Source organism: Carassius carassius, chromosome 3 (assembly GCF_963082965.1).
Source record: "Carassius carassius chromosome 3, fCarCar2.1, whole genome shotgun sequence".
Lineage (NCBI taxonomy): Eukaryota > Metazoa > Chordata > Actinopteri > Cypriniformes > Cyprinidae > Carassius > Carassius carassius.
Window position 1 is genome coordinate 10,351,015 of NC_081757.1, and position 18,492 is coordinate 10,369,506.

Consider the following 18,492-nt stretch of genomic DNA (forward strand, 5'->3'; position numbering starts at 1 on the left):
CAGGATTAGTTTGGTTCCATTAGAGCCAAACTTGATTATGTGTAATTTTCATAGGTACTAAAGCAATTTAAAAATAGTTGTTTCTTAATCTGTGAAATATTTGTATTTTACATGTAATAACCTCGATTTATGCGGCACCAAACAAAACATGCTAAATTAATAATTTCCAAACAGGTTTCTAAACAAACTGCCCAATCCTTACACTACTGGCAGACAAACTTGTGTTCACAGCTGAGTTGATTGAAAACATGGACAACAAAGCAACATGGGACAGATTCTACACAGAAAATGGAAGCAAAGGCAAATTCAAACATTTTGAGTGGTTCTTTGAATTTCACTCAGTCCAGGACTTAATTCTTCCTGTACTTCAGGGCATTTCTCATTCCCAGAGTGGCTCATTGAACATCCATGACATGGGTTGTGGCACATCTGCATTAGCACCTTGTATCTACAAAACCTTTCCATGTGCCATCAAGGTCACCTGTGCTCTGCTGACATCTCTTCAGTTGCAGTGAAACTTATGGAGAAGCACCCTTATTGTACGTCAGTGCAGCCATGTAACCCATCCTCTGCTCCTTCAATCCTTTCTTGACTGCACACAGTTGAGAGGATACTTTGGGGGCAGCAGTCTGGACTTAATATTGAACAAGGATGCTTTAGTTAGGTCTAAAGGTCAAGTTAAGGCTGGACAGATAGTGAAGCAATGAGTGACATGACCCACACTCAGAATACGTGCTCTGCATTTAACCCATCCAAAGTGCACACACACAGCAGTGAACACACACACACACACACACCCAGAGCAGTGGGCAGCAATAGTATGATGCCAGCCCGGGAAGAAGTTGGGGCTCTTGCTCAAGGGCACCCAAGTCGTTGTATTGCCGGCCCGAGTCTTCCACCCACAACCTTAGGGTTAGGAGTCAAACTCTGACCACTAGACCACACCTTCCCCCCTTTATGAAACCTTGGCGAAAGGATGAGGATCCTGATGCCAGGCTTATATGGCTTGAGAGACAAGTTAAGAGTTGCTACACTGGCAGCTGATGTAAGAGTTCAAGAGCTGGGAGAATTGAGAGGGGTCAGCTATTCTTGCTATCAGATTTCATCTTGTACACTTGAAAAGGTTTCAAAGTGAAAAAGTTTTTGTAGCAAATTTTTTTTTTTTACACAATGTGCTTGCTTAATCAAAAACCCATTTACATTGTATCAGATGAATAGGAAACAATACAATTACACTAACAATTTTACAGACTTTTGTATAAAATAAATGTTTATTTCAGAATTAAAATAATTTTTTTGTCCTGTGGTGCTTCATTTTTCCATCAATGGCAAATCAACTACAATATCACAGTTTTGTATAATGAGAATCATATAACATTGAAAGGCTCTATAAACAAGCATGACTTATAAAAAAATAAATGACATTTCAGCACTTAAACGTACGCACCCTCCAAAACAACAGTTCCTAAAATTCCAACAAGGTGCTTAATAATTATCATGAAGAATGTGTATTTTTACTTGAAAAGTTGAAAGGAAGAGATTCAACAACGCCTCATTCCGGCCTTACACAATGAGAACAGAGTGGAGTCAGTATCTGTAAGTACGTGGTCTCTCTCGTGTGTAAGGATTATATGGTCTTCTCTGTTTGTGTTTCATGACCAAGTTGTTCACTGGCCAGTAGGGGGCAGCAGCTGAATGAACACCTTGTGAATAAATAACCAGACGTTTAGTACAATTTTACATTAACATAATACATTAAGATACAGATGGTTTAGAATTTTTTTTTAAAATCTATTTGTACCTCTGTAGAAGGGTTCCCTTTCAAAGCTCTGGTATCCTGTTGTAAAGTGGGGAGGTACACCATTGCTGTAAAACTGTGAAGCATAGCCACTGAACGGTCTCATCTTTTGGCCTGGTGTCCAGGCTGGAGCTGGAAAATTAGTGTAAGAACGATTGCTTTCATTTCAACAAAAAACATGACTAATAACCATAGATATACATGTACAGTCGTGGCCAAAAGTTTTGAGAATTACATAAATATTAGTTTTCAAAAAGTTTGCTGCTAAACTGCTTTTAGATCTTTGTTCAGTTGTTTCTGTGATGTACTGAAATATAATTACAAGCACTTCATACATTTCAAAGGCTTTTATCGACAATTACATGACATTTATGCAAAGAGTCAGTATTTGCAGTGTTGGCCCTTCTTTTTCAGGACCTCTGGAATTCGACTGGACATGCTCTCAATCAACTTCTGGGCCAAATCCTGACTGATAGCAACCCATTCTTTCATAATCACTTCTTGGAGTTTGTCAGAATTAGTGGGTTTTTGTTTGTCCACCCGCCTCTTGAGGATTGACCACAAGTTCTCAATGGGATTAAGATCTGGGGAGTTTCCAGGCTATGGACCCAAAATTTCATCATTCTGGTCCCCGAGCCACTTAGTAATCACTTTTGATGGTGCTCCATCGTGCTGGAAAATGCATTGTTCTTCACCAAACTGTTGTTGGATTGTTGGAAGAAGTTGCTGTTGAAGGGTTTTTTTGTACCATTCTTTATTCATGGCAGAATTGTGAGTGAGCCCACTCCCTTGGATAAGAACCAACCCCACACATGAATGGTGTCAGGATGCTTTACTGTTGGCATGACACAGGACTGATGGTAGCGCTCACCTTTTCTTCTCCGGACAAGTCTTTTTCCAGATGCCCCAAACAATCGGAAAGGGGCTTCATCGGAGAATATGACTTTGCCCCAGTCCTCAGCAGTCCATTCACTATACTTTCTGCAGAAGATCCATCTGTCCCTGATGTTTTTTTTTTGGAGAGAAGGGGCTTCTTTGCTGTCCTTCTTGACACCAGGCCATCTTCCAAAAGTCTTGGCCTCACTGTGCGTGCAGATGCGCTCACACCTGCCTGCTGCCATTCCTGAGCAAGCTCTGCACTGGTGGCACTCCGATCCCGCAGCTGAATCCTCTTTAGGAGACGATCCTGGCACTTGCTGGACTTTCTTGGACGCCCTGAAGCCTTCTTTACAAGAATTGAACCTCTTTCCTTGAGGTTCTTGATGATCCTATAAATTGTTGATTTAGGTGCAATCTTAGTAGCCACAATATCCTTGCCTGTGAAGCCATTTTTATGCAACGCAATGATGGCTGCACGTGTTTCTTTGCAGGTCACCATGGTTAACAATGGAAGAACAATGATTTCAAGCATCACCCTACTTTTAACATGTCAAGTCTGCCATTCTAACCCAATCAGCCTGACATAATGATCTCCAGCCTTGTGCTCGTCAACATTCTCACCTGAGTTAACAAGACGATTACTGAAATGATCTCAGCAGGTCCTTTAATGACAGCAATGAAATGCAGGGGAAAGGTTTTTTTGGGATTAAGTTAATTTTCATGGCAAAGAAGGACTATGAAATTCATCTGATCACTCTTCATAACATTCTGGAGTATATGCAAATTGCTATTATAAAAACTTAAGCAGCAACTTTTCCAATTTCCAATATTTATGTAATTCTCAAAACTTTTGGCCACGACTGTAGATGCCTCATTAGCGTCTGAGATATGCAAGCCATCTGCCATTTTTGGAACAGCCTGCGAACTCTGAGGTGCAAGTTGACCGTGTACGTCTAAAACAGCAAGTTATACGCACGTATATCTTTGAATATTCATTGATTATTATGGTGAATAATGTTAAGTTGACCGTTCGAATGTATCTGGTGCAGTCAAATATGGCATCTATACAGATCTATGACTACACCATCCCCCAGCACTTATTAGTTGATCCTAAATGAATCATCATGAGAATAACTGTGCTGATTAAGTACATTTTCTCAGGAATAGCTCGAATGTTACCAGTGTTATAGTGGATGGCAGGCATCACAGGGGGATTGAAGCCTCTCTCGTTGCTATATAGAGGACCTGTTAAAAAGGCATGTTTTAAATGATTGAAATGTTACAGGAAAAATGTTGCAAGTTAGTTATAATATATACACACTTAAGAAAGTTTGGGATTGGCATAAATTATTATGCTCACAAAGACTTCATTTGGTCAAAAACAAAAACAGTGTTGCTTAATTTGGTGAAAATGATGAATTATCATGATTCTTTGAGTATCCTTTGACAATTTAGTGCATTCTTATTAAATCTACTCAAAAACAACATCATACTGAGTCTGCACTATTGTACAGTAATCCACCTTGATGGCGTACGGGAACACTTGATGTAGCAGTCTTCCAGTTATGGCTGTAATGTAATGGTGGGTGAACATTTGCCTTAACCTGGTCTGCAAAAATAAGAAAAAGAAATTAAAATTGGGTGACTAAATGTTCTATGTACTCTAAAGCAAGTCATTAAACAAAAATGTGACTGTGAACTGTTTTGTTGGAACAGAAATTGATGCCAGAATTACAGAAATTTACAGTATTTTGCACCTTTACTCTACAGCTAAACAACGACAACAAACTCAACCTGCATTTCTAGGGATGCACGATAAACATGCGCAAAATATGATTGTGGTTTGGTGCAGCTTGTCAGTGAACAACGGTTCTGTGTAGTAAACGCTGCTCCACGTGAAATCACACGTGTAGAGATTTACAGCCGATTACAGAACCGACTTTACTGAAAAGATGCGCATTAAATATCAGCCACATTTTTTGTGCATCCCTATACATTTCTCACCAAGATCTGGCAGTTCCACTCCCCACGCCTGTGCTACATGCTCCAGTAGCAGGCATGTAATCTGCCGGTGGGCGACAGCATTCCAGTGTACACCATCTTGCATACGATGCTGCAGGCTGAACCGGAACTGGAAGTGAAAGTCTAGAACATCAAAGCCGTACTCATTGGCAAGAGTGGCTCCGAAGTAGTTTGCTTCGATCACGTCGAATCTCAATGTGGGACCCATGTGTTGAATCTGAATTTGTGGGCAAGATGAAAAAGTCCGGGATTATTGATTCTCACCATCACAACATAGTTTTTTTTTTTGTAACCCACCTCTGGAACCAGGAATCCACCCACAATCTTCTTTCCCAAAGGCATGGTCATATTCCACACGACCAGGCTTTCTGGAGGCAAAATGGCCTTCAGTTTACTGAAGAATGTGTGAAGGTCATTTCTATATTTGGTTGCCCATTCACGGCTGTACCTGTACATTGCAGTAAAACAAAAATTACATTACGGCATTCTAAATATCTTATGGCTGTAAAAAGATGTGAAGACCACTCCCACCTTGATATATCCCACACACAAGAATTGACGATGACCAGGTCTGGTTTCATTCCTGTTTCAAAGTCAGTCAAGATGCTCTCCATGTAGTTTGAGAAGACACGCGTGACAAAATAGAAACGGATCAAGTGGTGATCCGTTCTGTACTGTCTCACTTCTTTATAGGCAGTGCCATTGTTCATTTCACCGAGCCGGCCGCCTTCTACCAGACAGTCTTGCTCAAAGGAAAACTCACCCTGGGAAATATGGACAAGAGAGATGCATCAGACATTGCTTAATCTATACTGGAAAACGGAACAATTCCTATTCTTCTCACGGTTATTACAGAAGTAACAATATTCACAGCAGCTCTGGGTTTTCCTCTATTCACACATTTATTGATCAAAAACTGTACATTAGAGAGTGTGTTGACAAAATCTTGATGATGATGATAAGTATAGATAGCTGAACTTTTGGACATGGTATCTGGTAATCAGATGGTCATCCAGCTATAATGTCCCAAAACCCAGCTTGACAACACGAAAATGGCGAGGCCAGACAGACAGGCACACACAGATCTTAATTAGAATCATATATATAAAACATTCAGCTAATAAAACATGAATCCAGATACTCACCTTGCTTTTTAGTTGTGATACACTTAAATACGCATCTCTCCTCAACACGAGGACTAGATCCTTGTAAACCGAACGTTGAACTAGAGATAAAAGTCTTATTAAAAACTACGAAGGCCATTATTATCACAATACCTATTAATCTTCGAAAGTACTTACTTGAATCGCCTAAGACCACAACGAACTTGTTGTGCAGCAGCTGCTTTGAAGTGCGCTGAGTCACAGACCTCATCTTGGTTTTTTTACCCGTCTCAATTAAAACTGAGTGATTCACTAAAAAGTAAACTTTGTATTAACAAACAACAATACAATATGGATGATGTTCGAACTTCGGGATCTCAGTATCAAACAACCAAATCGTAGGTGAGCTAAAAAAAAACCGTTAATTGCGTGTAATGAGATAACTAGCAGCTGTGAAAGAAAAGTGAGACATTGCTCCCCTTGAGGTTAATATGGATAAAACACGTCAATTTGGATGTTCGACTCCCTGTGTAAAATCGGCTTAATACCAGTGATTTCTGTAACCTAATAGTGAGGGAAAATTTCTAAAATGCCCGATTGGCAGAGAAAAAAAAATATGTGTGTAAACTATAATGTACTCATGCTTTTTAATTTTTTTTTTATATATATACGAAACTAAGCAAGTTTAAAATATTTCGATTCAGATCTTAATATTCTAGGATGATACGCACCATGATTAAAAAGTACAGATAAATTATGTTTAATAAATACCAATAAATAAATATTGGTATTGTGACCAAAAAACAAACAGACAAACAATTAATATTAAACAAGATTCAATGTGCCCTGTTTTAATCACAGCTATATGGTCATTCCTTTAAATAGGCTAAAGTATAGATGTTAAGTATTAAAAAGATGATATTCTTGGTGTATGTGAAATATTAAGATTTAGATGGTCAATGTATCCTCTTTCGCTCTTAGTGACACTTTGTAACCTTTCGAGTACATACTGATAATTTTGTACCTTTTATGTAGGTGAGCAGTGCTGGTTTGTGTAGATCTTCCATGACTGCAGCAAGTTTGTTAATAAATATCTTACTATACTGGAAAATAAATAAACTTTTATCGTTTCCTTTTTGTTCAGTTGACTTTAATCAACAAATATGATTCACATCTACACTTAATTTGTGAAATATTTGGACATATGATTCTCATATAAACAAAAAATAGAAATAGCCCACACAGTAATTGCAGCACTTCTCATGTTGCCGTCTCCTTAATTTTTTTTAATGACTCTGGATTAAAGCATCAGCTAAATAAATACAGTATATAAACATATAGCCTGAGTAACCTGAACATCTATACAATTAATTTACAAAATCAATTACAAAACACATACACAGGTTAGAATTTATAGTAAAAAAATACAATTAACAGTTATTCAAGGCTTGATAAATGTTGCCACACCGAGGTAATCTGTTGTTGAGCGTTAGGCTAATAAAAAGTGTTTTTACAGTGAGATCTGTCTTCAGTATGATTGAAAAGTCTGTGATATGCTCTAATCCTTAAGGCCGAACATTGTCACATATGGCTTTAGTCGGTCTGTCACAGATTCATCATTGCGAGGCAGCTTCTTCATGAACTCACATATGGCTTTCACTGATTCTTTGAATCCCCATTCCTTAAGAACCAAAGTCACCAACTCACACCGGTCTTTTGTTTCTTCAAGTTTCATTGAACAAATGGGAGATCTTTTCCCAGTGTGCATCATTAAATGCTTTAGTTTCTTGAACTCCTCACTTTTAAGATCCTCCATGATTTCACCAAGAGCAGATGTCCAGGTTTCACAGTTTACTAAACACAAAAATTGACAAATAATTATAAGGCATTTTTAAAAGTGATGCATTATGTGAATCTCAGGGAACTTCAAAAATAATTATGGTACCTTGAATGTTAGAATGTCCTTCATATCTCAATTGTGCATGATTATCTATCAGTTATATGAGGAACAACAACAACAAAAGAACATTAATTTCCAAAGCTTACTTAACTACCAGAAATGTTGAATTATCAACAATGTTTAATTACCTGTGTTTTTCTTGAGAATTATCAAACGCTTCCATGCATTTTTGAAGTTAACCGTATCACTTTCCTTTATCTTAAGTTGAATTTTGATTCGCAGTTCAGCCACATCTTTATCTAAGAAGACTTCAAATGTAGGATGGTGATTTCCAGCCTGCAAGGGTTCAAATAATTTTTCCTAAAGGACACAAAAAAACAATCATACACAAAAAAGGCTGAATAGCATTTTCTAAGGTTAGTAAAATCAGCTAATTCTGTGACGTAACCCAGTTTAGCTTCACGGTGATAAAACAACTTTGTGGTCTGGGAGAAACCATCTCTGAATTCAAATACCTTCGGTTGGACTCTTTTGGCTTTTTTTGAGATCAGAGTATACTTTGAATTTATCTTTAGTTTGCAGTCAGAGCTGGTTTGAATGAACACATACTGTTGTTGCTGTTCTTTAATCTGTTGGCAAAACAAGACTATGAGTGATGTGTATTAAAAATAACCTCTTTAAAATAAAATGAATACAAATTATGATCAGACCTCGGAGAGTGGGACATTGCTTGGCAATAGAAAAACCCAAAGCCTTTGCTGAGTGAATGACATGTCAGGTTCCTGGAACAGCAACACCTGGCCATTGATGATTTTGTTATTTTGATCGTTCTCACCCACAATGCCGTACCTAGATAACCTACAGACATTTACAGCTACATGCGTTTTTGAAATTTTCTTTGGAGAGAGGAGTTCCCAGGAGTCTTCACTGTATATATGGACAACAGAAAGACTTCCAATTGCGTCAACTGTAGATAAAAGGATAAGTGGTAAAAAAAAGAGACAAAAACCAATTAAGATTTATAATAATAATAACAATAAAAAAAACACTCACACAGTTGGGATTAAATAGTATTATGTTAATATTTTTAAATAAAGTTTTTCTGCTCAAACAAATAATTTTTTTTATATAAGCTTTTTCTTTGATAAAAACTTTTAGACTTTAATCCATCAAAACCCAATGTGATGGCACAATAATATGAATCTTAGTGAGCTGTTCATCAAGGCCACATACAGTAAGGCATATATCCTTAGTGTGGAGTTGATATACTGTCAACTACATTTTATTAAATACTGAAAATTACCAAGAATCATCCCATCTAAATGTAAAATAATATGCAATAGTCATTTCAGTTTTAATAGCATTATAGAAACCATTTATAGTCAGTTAGTGCCCCCAAATAATGATTTCAAAGAACCAGTTATTTAAAAGATTCCATTTTAGTGATGAAGCAGCATCAGAATCACAGTCGAGACAGCAGAGCTCAGGCGGCCAACATCACTGTTAATGACTGATAATGAAACTGAACTGATATGCAATAATCTCAGTTCTCTACAATAAACTGAATATTCATAGTATGCAGGCTATCCATGTACAGAGGGTATCCATTCAGTGACATGCTTTATAATTTACCGTGCGTCTCACAGTGTGGGAGGTGAAGTTCATAGATTTCTCCAGCAGAGGTTTTGATATCGAACAGAGGTCCAGCAGGCTCATAGTGAGTGTTGATGAGAAGACGCATATCCCAGTGAGCCACATAGTACTCTACACATCCACTTCCTTTCAGTCCAAATACTAGCCCTGTTGCACTGCACATGAAAAGGCCTTCTGTCTTCCATTGAAACCTGCAAGACAATTACACAAAAAAAAAAGTTTTTTGAGAAACTATTTCAAATAAAAAAAGTCATTTTTTATTAATAAGTCATACCTCAAAGACAAAGAGAATTTACTGACCTATAGATCATCTTGCCATTATTTACTGCTAGTTCAGGATCAAACTTCTTTATGAGATCTTCTGTCTACAATATAAGATGTTGATTACTGATAGAAGGTACTGAGAAATCACTTAAGAAATAGCAATATATCCTAATGTATCCTAATTGTGTAATTTTGCCTTCCTGAATCGTATCCCCTATATTTTACACATTGGGTTGATTTGCTTTGTAAGATTAAATGCATGCCTGTTTCATTAGGCAGAATTAAAGAGATCATTCACAAAAAAATCTTATTCTGTGATTATTTATTCACCCCCCACTTTACCACCCATCTTTAAATAAAGATTGAGGTTCCCTTTCCTACCACATTAACATTCTGTTTGCAATTGGCCCATGAGTGATTCTTCATAATAATGTTGGCTTTCACTGACATTCCACTTATATCTACCATTCATAAAGCAAAAATATAATTCCTTCATCTTCACCCAACTAATGATTTAGGCTTTTAGTAGCATAATACAAAAGTAACAAATTCTTGGTACCAGTACCTTAACAAAAGAACTGACTGATTTTCCCATCTCACTTTTTGATCTCAAATCTTTTGTGATGTAATCCTGTGTTTGAATGCATCTTCTTGTATTAGCCTGTTGGGTTTGAAAGCGTGCTTCTTCGAACAAAAGGCCCATCTCTGTTATTTGGTTGTCATAAAGGCTGTGCAAATGTTTGAATTAAGATTAATCAAGAATTCAGTTCTGTTTAACACATCAGAACAAACCAAAACCGTTAGTTAAACAAGCAAACAGATAAAGCTACAAGCAACTGAGATGGTGAGAACTTTACCATAAAAAGACACGCACTATGACATACTATGATACTAAAAAAATCCCCATCATTGTAGAGTATTTTTCATTATCTTAAATTACTGTGTTAAATAGGATACATCCAAAACATTTAGGTTGCACCCCTGGAATAAGGGAAATTAAAATGAACTAATTATCAGTTTTTTTTAATTTTCTTTTTTTTTTTTTTTTTACCAGATAACATTTTTCAATGTAAAGTGCTAGCTGCATAAAATATAAAATTTAACACCATAATCACCATATGGTCTTTGTGAAACTGTTTTCATCTAAGGATTTGCGCAGTCTCAGCACACCTTTATCAGTTATGTCATTTCCAGTAAGACTGAAAAAAAAAGTGTTAAGAGAAATCATTAATCATATGGTTTAAATAAAGAAATAGAGATTAAAAAACAGCCCAGTCTTTTCTTAAATTAGCCCATAAATACTCACTCTAAAATCACAATTTTGTGGAGGTGAGGGAGCAAAAGATCCAAGCATGCATCTGTGATCTGGCAATAGCTGAGATTAAGATGTGTTAGCTCCTCTTTGTCATCCAGAACTAACTGCAGAGACTCACATGTACGATAGTTAAGAGGAATGCCACTGAGGTTTAGCTCTTTTCCAACAGCTTTGGAAAGTGACGATGCCCATTGCAAAGACATGGCCATGGGGGCATTGGAAATCAAGGTTAAAACCTGACAAAGAAGACTTTTGCCCAAACTGTAAAACAGAAGTTTTTGCAACTGAATCATTTAATCTTCTGTAGAAATCTCACAATCAAATTAATGACCTTAATTTATGCCCAATTTTTTTTTTGAGGACTCACTGAAGATTTACTTTGTCCAGAATAGGGAATAGAATCTCAAGTGCAGAATCATCTGCTTGGCAGTCGTATAAAATCAATTCTGTATCACACGTTGATGTTTTAACGGCAGAAGAAATGGCTTTAAAATCCTTTTGACTCATAGTTAGAAGCTCCCTATTCTCTTGACCAGAACGGCCACTGCCGAGAGAAGAATTGCAGGAGAAGTCCAGTTTGTGGTTCAGTGCAGTCAAAAGGGAAGACGTCAAATATCCTTGTTTTTCCATGTCCTTAGACGCATGAAGAAAGTTCAACAACAGCTTTCTATCAACCCTAGTACCATAAAGCAGTAGTACTGTGAGTACAATGTAATGCAAATTTTAAACGTAAGCTGAACAAAAGTTATTTGAGCACATTACCTCAGATCAGATACTCTGTGCAGAAGTTTGACGATGCTGTCAGTCTCATGATTTGGTATGACAGAGTTCAACAGGTTGAGCTTAACACCATCACTATAGTGCAGTGCAAAACAGAGGGCTTTGCAGTCAGTTGAATTCAATTCTCTCATGCAAAGGTTGATCAGGTTAGCTGAAGATTTAACTAATTTCACAATCAGATGACCAGCATGGTTTTGGTATATCTCCTTCAATGCAGCCCTGACAAACCGGGGGCTTATCCTGCATTATAAGAAAGATTTTTTTAGAATGCCAAATGCTAACAACATCATAAAGTGTAGATATGAATAAATATATGTACACCAGTAAAGATATTGCCTTTTAAAGCACACTTTGTCCAGTAAAGCAAGAAGGCTTGGAACTTTCAAGACACTAAATCTACCCTCTGCAAGGTCTAGTGTCACTTGCTTTGTGGTGCCCTGTATTAGGTAAGATAAAACCTCCCAGGACAAATTACAAGGTGATAAATCACCATCAATTTTCTCCAGGAACAGCTGTGTCAAATTTTCATCTTGAGCATCATAGACAATTTCTGCCAGTCGTTGCAGAGTCGCTTCATGAAATCTGTTGTCACAGAATTCTTATTAATATAACTTTCATAATTTTCAAGTAAATAAACATTTCAAGGTTTTTTGAAAAAAAAAAAACATTTTTTATATATATATTCCACAGAAGAATAATCAGACTTACTTAATGGACAAGGGACCCTGATGACACAGCAGACAAATGAGCCAGTGAGGCTCAATATTAAATTCAGACAGGTTCAAGTTGTGGACTCTCCAGACTCTTAGAAGAGAAGTTAGGTTACTTAATAGCTGGCCTAGTGGTCTCTCTGGTAGATGAGAGTTAACCAAAACCAAAGACAGCTCTTTCACAGTTACAGCATTTATTTTTTGATCTGATATGACCAGTCTTGCCAGCTTTGCAGTTGCTACCTCATTTACTCTGGGGGAAAAAAAAAAAGTTAAATCATCAAGTAAAAAAATCAACAATGAAAAAATTAAGCAAGGTTACTTGGTCAGAACACCGAAATTTGTACAATGAATTTACGTCGTAAAAATGATTACCTCAAGTTTTCAATCTTTTTCACATTTGAAAAGAGGCAGCCACAACCTTGACAAGAGATCATTTGAGGAAGAAGCCTGAGGGAGATGTTCTCCTCTTTGTCCAGCAGTTTAAAAACATTGCCAACAGCTTTGCAGAGGCGACTTGGCAGCATGTCTATCAAAGAAATGCTAAAACCAAGGGATCTTAAAAGCTCAGCAATCTGTATTGGATTCCATTTGCTGTCTGCTGAAAGGACTTCGCACACAGACTGGAAAAACTGCTCATTACAACTATAAAGAAATAGCAAGTTACTACACAAATAAAAATAAAATGCAAGTAAGCGCACTAAAATATGACTTAGATATAACTTAAAGAGATAGTCCAGCAAAAAATGTAAATGCTGTCATATTTCACTCAACCTCATGTGTTTTTAAACTGTATGACTCTTTCTTCAAAAGAAACGTTTTTTAGAAATGTGTATTGTCTATATAATGCATGTCAAACATGATTAAAACTTTTTGGTTATCAAAATTCTTCAAAATAACTTTATCTGTGTACTGCAAAGGAAATAAAGTCATACAGGTGAATAAATTATGACAGAATTCTCATTTTTAGATGAACCTTTTACACCACCAAGTGAAACATCATGCATTTTAAAGCAAATTAACTTGGCAAATCAACTCACCAAACGTGTGAAATATAGGGTAAACAATTTAGGAAACTCCTAAGTATTTCACTTTCACATGACCAGCCTGTGAGCTCCACAGATTTTTTGATGGCCTGAAGCTTCAGTAGTTCAGTAAGAGCAAAAGTCTTCTCTAGTTTTTGTAGGTCCAATGTCCATACAGCAGGGGCAAGCTGAAGAATGGGCTTCAATGCTGGAAGCGTTATGTTCCATGATGAACTTTCCTTCAGCTGGGTGAAGAGATCCATGAGGAAAGAGCTCTGCATGTCTTTGCTGTCTTCAGCAAAGGGAAAGGTTGAGTAACTGCATGCTGCAGAAAGGCTTCTTAGTTTTCCCCCTCCACTTTCAGATGCAAGAATGAAAAGATCAGCAACAATCTTCACAATTCTGTGGATGTATTTGGGCTGTCTGAGAGCAGCACTGAACCTGCATTGTATACAAAAAATGTATATATACTTAAGAACTATACCTAGTTGTTTTACATAAACTCTTTAAAAACTCACCTCATTTCTGTAATGTAAGGCATACATTGAAGAATTATTTTAAGTTCACTCTGCTCATATGTGACATGATGTAGTTCAGCTGGCTTCCTTAAATTTAGAACTTGCATGGTTTGGAGAAGTTGTGACACTGATGGGTTTGAAGGTTGTACAACCCAAGTATGTGGCAATGCATAGAAAACAGGTTGCAAAACTGGAAGAACATCCATGTTCTTGGCATGTTCATGCAATTTCAGCAAGAATTTACACTGCTCATAAAAGGTCTCTCTTTGATTATTGCTGCAAACAGACAGCAGTTTCCTTACACATCGTTGACTGGTCTCATAAATAGCTCCTTGAAGATAGAGCTCTATTTCTATAGCTACTTTAAATTGATGGGGGAAAATCCTATGAACATACAGAATATATGTGAGTTAAGTATATAGAAAAAGTGTAAAAATGTAATAAAAATGAGTGAAAATGGTTGTACCTAATGGTTGCAATATTGGGTAAGCTCTCAAAAATTGCCTTCTGCAAAGATCTGGATATGACTTCTTCATTTACATGCAGGAAAAGATGAACACTGATTTCTGATCTCCTGTTTTTAAGGACTTCTCCTATCCTTTGAAACACTCTCTGGTCTAGTGTTTCAAGTGCAGAGAGATGCATTTCAAAGCTGAATAAGCTAAGCAAGCTATCAAAATCTGAAAACTGCTCAGCTGCAAGAGCCACTCTCCACATTTGAGATTTCAATGTGCTTGTTGACCTAGGAACAAAAATATACATCATATCATTTTGCAATTGCTAGACAATCATGAAAGGGAGTGACTGTTTTTTTTTTTTTTCAAAAGCCATAACTTAACTTCTTCTACCTGAGAAATTTCAGATTTTTCAATGAGCTTAGAAGTAGTTTCAAGCCGGGATCAGTGATGCTACAATCTGTGAGATCCAGATCAATATTCCGATGCACAGCTTGATTGACCACATAGGATATTACACAGCACTGGTAAGGATCAAGTGTTTGTTCTTCTAAACCAAGTTCATACTGAACCTTTTGCAGGAAGAGTTGGCATGCCTCAGGGAAGTGATACTCATAAAGGCATCGGCACACAAATAAGATGTTGTCAGCTTCCACAAACTGCTCACAATCGCCTTCTTGATTCTGTTCTTTGGTGTAAAGGAAAATATCTATAATCTGTTGAAAGTAGTTGACACGTGTGGCTTCAATCTGTTCTACTGGCACCAAACACTTTATGAGCTCCACTACATTATCGGAAAGAAGTCCAGACAAAAATGGCATAATATATTTAAGGTATTTCGCATCTTCATCGTTCTGGCATTTATCCAGTACATTGGTAATCTTGTCAGGATTTAAAACTAGATAAAGAGCTGCCCAAAACTCTTGCATTGTATTATGCAGGAATGCATACACTTTGCAAGAGGTTGTGGATGGATTCCAGAATTGCTTTGTCAAGAAAGCGTTTTGCACAGACTTGTCTTCATGATCCAAAGCTGTCAGGTTCACTGTCTTTGCTAGCATTGCTTGATAGGAGGCTAAGGCTAAGTTTATGACATCCCTCTTGTTATCTTTAATGTACTTATCCAAGTGCTCCACATCTTGGTGCCCGTGTTGTTTCATGCAAAAGCGAAAAATTCGGACATACATCTCTGTAACTGTAAATGGCTTATTCCTTGCTTCAGTAGGACTTACTGAAATGCAGGCAGCTACTATGAAGGCATACAGTGGTACGGAGCATAAACTAAACAACTCTGGGTTTTCCAAAGCACCAATGTCATCTGTTGTTCCCAACATCCACTCAAAGTATTCAAAGATGGACTTATGATTAAAGCCCTGAACCTCAACTCGATAAGACCGCCAGTCTGACAAATAACCTGTGTCCTCAGCTTCTGGTCTGCAAGTGGTCAACACTTTTGCATCCTTTAGAAATTCTTTCTCCATTAGTTGTTTAATCACAGAGTTTCCAATCACATCCATGATACCATCAAAAATTATAACAACATTCTCTGAATTGCTCTCAATATTTTCCAGGACTTGATTGGGCGCTTTATCTGGGGAAATGTACTTTTGAAAAAGAAGATCCTTTAAGGTTTGAGGATATGGAGACTGAGAGAAGACTCTCATCAATGGCTCATCAAAATAAAACATATAGCTCACTGGAATGTTTTTCTCTTCTGTCCAAAGTCTAAGTATCTCCAGTGCAACTGTTGTTTTTCCCACTCCAGGTTTTCCCACAAGCAGGATGCTTTTCTCATCATTCATTAGCAAGTCTTTGGGAGACAACATTTTCTTGGCTGTTGGAATGTAGGTCTTCAGTTTCTTTGAACGTGATTTCTTGAATCCCTTATTCTTCTTAAGCTTTGCACCTGTACTAGAATCTGTGTCCATAACAAGGGGCACGTACATGAAGAGTTTTCCTTTTTGCTCATTTTTTAAGAAATTCATACTTTGGTTCCATTTATCTTCCAGTATTTGTTTTGCTTTCCGTCTCAAAAGGCCCTGGTATTTAATACAAGGATCTGAATATGGAAAACATAAAAAAAAGTCTTAAGATATCTACAACAGTACAGTGAAAACCAGTGAACTTCTCTGAAAATATGCTCCGGTCTTAAAAAAGGTCAGTCAAAATAGACTAAATGTTCATGTCACAAAATGACAATTACAAATGTATTTTGTTTGTCTAGCATTGCCTGTTTCCAAATTCCTTAAATTTTGAGACTTCATTGATCGAGAACAGTAAATGAACTTCAATATACCAAGGCAGGTTTCCTCTTCCACTTTCCCACTTTGCCTTCCCCAACTTTCACTATACGCCTCTGATTAAATAAAGCTATCAATAAAACTACAGCTAAGAATAATAATACACTTATCTAGTCTACTTGACACGAGAAGTAGGAGAATACAGAATTCCTGTGCTTGTTACCTACCTGCTGTGTTTGGTTCTTCCTGGAAGGAGAAACAACTAATCCAGTGGTGTAAATCTGGAGAACCCGAAGCATGTCTTGGAAATACTTGAAATCTTTTTTTGTCAAGAATTTTTAAAAACTTATAGCATGCTTTTTCACCTTTAGTAATAACCAGGTTAAGTATAATCTTTATCTTATCCTGAGTAATTTCCGCACATTCAATTGAATTAAGCTCATGAGTTTCAAAGAATTTGCACTGGTTTAAGGCTTCAATTACAGGATCACAGTTTAAATGAGATCCAGTTAGCAGATTCTGTCCATTTCCTAGGAATTCCTGTGCAGATTGCTGAGTGCTCGCCATCCTCTGTTCTGCTCCTGTCATAATCAAATTCTGAGAGATTAGTCATGAGGAAGAGGGTAAAAAAGTGTTTGGAATCATTAGTCTATAAGTTGTTTACAAATTATTTTAAAAGATCAACAACAAAAAAATTATTAAAATGACACATTTTTAGTTTAAAATGTAAATTCACTCTCCGACAGTAATACAGTGGTTTCCAGGGTTAATCAACTCATCTATCATTAGTCTATTGCAGTACATGCAGCAATGTTTTTGTAATAAATAAAAAGAAAACAAGTAGACAGAATAGAAAAAGAAGAATGCTAGTGTTAGAGGGTCAATTTTTTAATAAATAAAAAGAGAACAAGTAGATATTATAGATTGTATTTTTTTATATTATAAAAATCAGAGGTGTAAAAAGTAAAAAAAAAAGTTTACTAAAGTGAAAGTACAAGTACTCAATGAAAGTTTTACTCAATTAAAATTAGAATAATCTGGTCAAAAACATACTTGAGTAAGAGTAAAAAAGTACAACTATAAATTGTACTCTAGTATTAAAAAATAGAAGTACTTTTTTCCTGACAGACAATACAGAAGAATGGTTAAAGGGAGAGAACGAAATAATGCAAAAGCACAGGTCAAACGTATATTTAGTTCAACAACAACAATTAAAATGAAACCCAGCAGAACACCAAAAAAAAAAAAAATACAGGGAAAGGGATTAAAAGGAAACTCCATCCTTTCCACCATCATGCCATCCTATATGACCTTCATTTTCAGATGAACACAAACTAAGAGTTTTAGAGAAAAATAAAATATCTTTATATAATGCAAGTGTATAGGACATCCAAAAATGACACTTCAAAAACTGTACACAAAGTGATTATGACAGTAACGCATGCAAACCTTCTTAATAAATCACTGTCTTCTTAAGTGAAACTATCAGCATATGTAAGAAAAATACAAATACCAATATTTTAATCTTGATCGTCATGTTCACTTTGTGTGATTTCTGAAGTGGTCCTGTCCCCTTTCAGTATATGGACTAAAAATCTTCGCTTGTGTTCATGTGAAGAAAGAAAGTCATAAACATCTGGGACGACAGAGGTTCGGTTAATGGTGAGAGAATTTTCAGTTTTGGGTGAACTGTCCCTTTGAAGAGCAAGATGTGATGGAGAGGCTAGAAATATATTCCAGACTGAATAAGAATTTGTTGAATTAATGAGGAGAGTCATAGAATTAAAACACACAACGTTAACTTTCTTCAAGGCCACTTTATTTGTGTTG

The 18,492-nt window shown here is 36.6% G+C and overlaps 2 protein-coding genes and 1 pseudogene across 2 annotated transcripts; 1 reads left to right on the forward strand and 2 right to left on the reverse strand.

Annotated features, from left to right (window-relative positions):
- The first annotated feature begins 194 nt into the window (after nt 1-194).
- Nucleotides 195-707, forward strand: LOC132112894 (citrate synthase-lysine N-methyltransferase CSKMT, mitochondrial-like; annotated as a pseudogene).
- Nucleotides 708-1,252: 545 nt separating this feature from the next.
- On the reverse strand, nt 1,253-6,256 carry fam113 (family with sequence similarity 113). The gene is made up of 9 exons (XM_059528514.1): nt 6,001-6,256; nt 5,845-5,924; nt 5,231-5,463; nt 4,997-5,147; nt 4,682-4,916; nt 4,200-4,286; nt 3,857-3,922; nt 1,802-1,930; nt 1,253-1,703 (listed from the first exon to the last, which is right to left on the reverse strand). The coding sequence occupies exons 1-9, from the start codon at nt 6,071-6,073 to the stop codon at nt 1,588-1,590; spliced, it is 1,170 nt and encodes a 389-aa protein (XP_059384497.1). The 5' UTR covers nt 6,074-6,256; the 3' UTR covers nt 1,253-1,587.
- Nucleotides 6,257-7,226: 970 nt separating this feature from the next.
- On the reverse strand, nt 7,227-16,478 carry LOC132118577 (uncharacterized). The gene is made up of 19 exons (XM_059528526.1): nt 14,816-16,478; nt 14,434-14,709; nt 13,968-14,351; nt 13,465-13,890; nt 12,800-13,069; nt 12,423-12,677; nt 12,051-12,296; nt 11,697-11,954; nt 11,302-11,610; nt 10,926-11,195; nt 10,735-10,818; nt 10,185-10,347; nt 9,656-9,720; nt 9,335-9,546; nt 8,413-8,669; nt 8,218-8,331; nt 7,891-8,062; nt 7,748-7,792; nt 7,227-7,656 (listed from the first exon to the last, which is right to left on the reverse strand). Exons 1-19 carry the CDS (start codon nt 16,405-16,407, stop codon nt 7,361-7,363), a joined length of 5,694 nt encoding a protein of 1,897 aa, XP_059384509.1. The 5' UTR covers nt 16,408-16,478; the 3' UTR covers nt 7,227-7,360.
- Nucleotides 16,479-18,492: the final 2,014 nt, after the last annotated feature.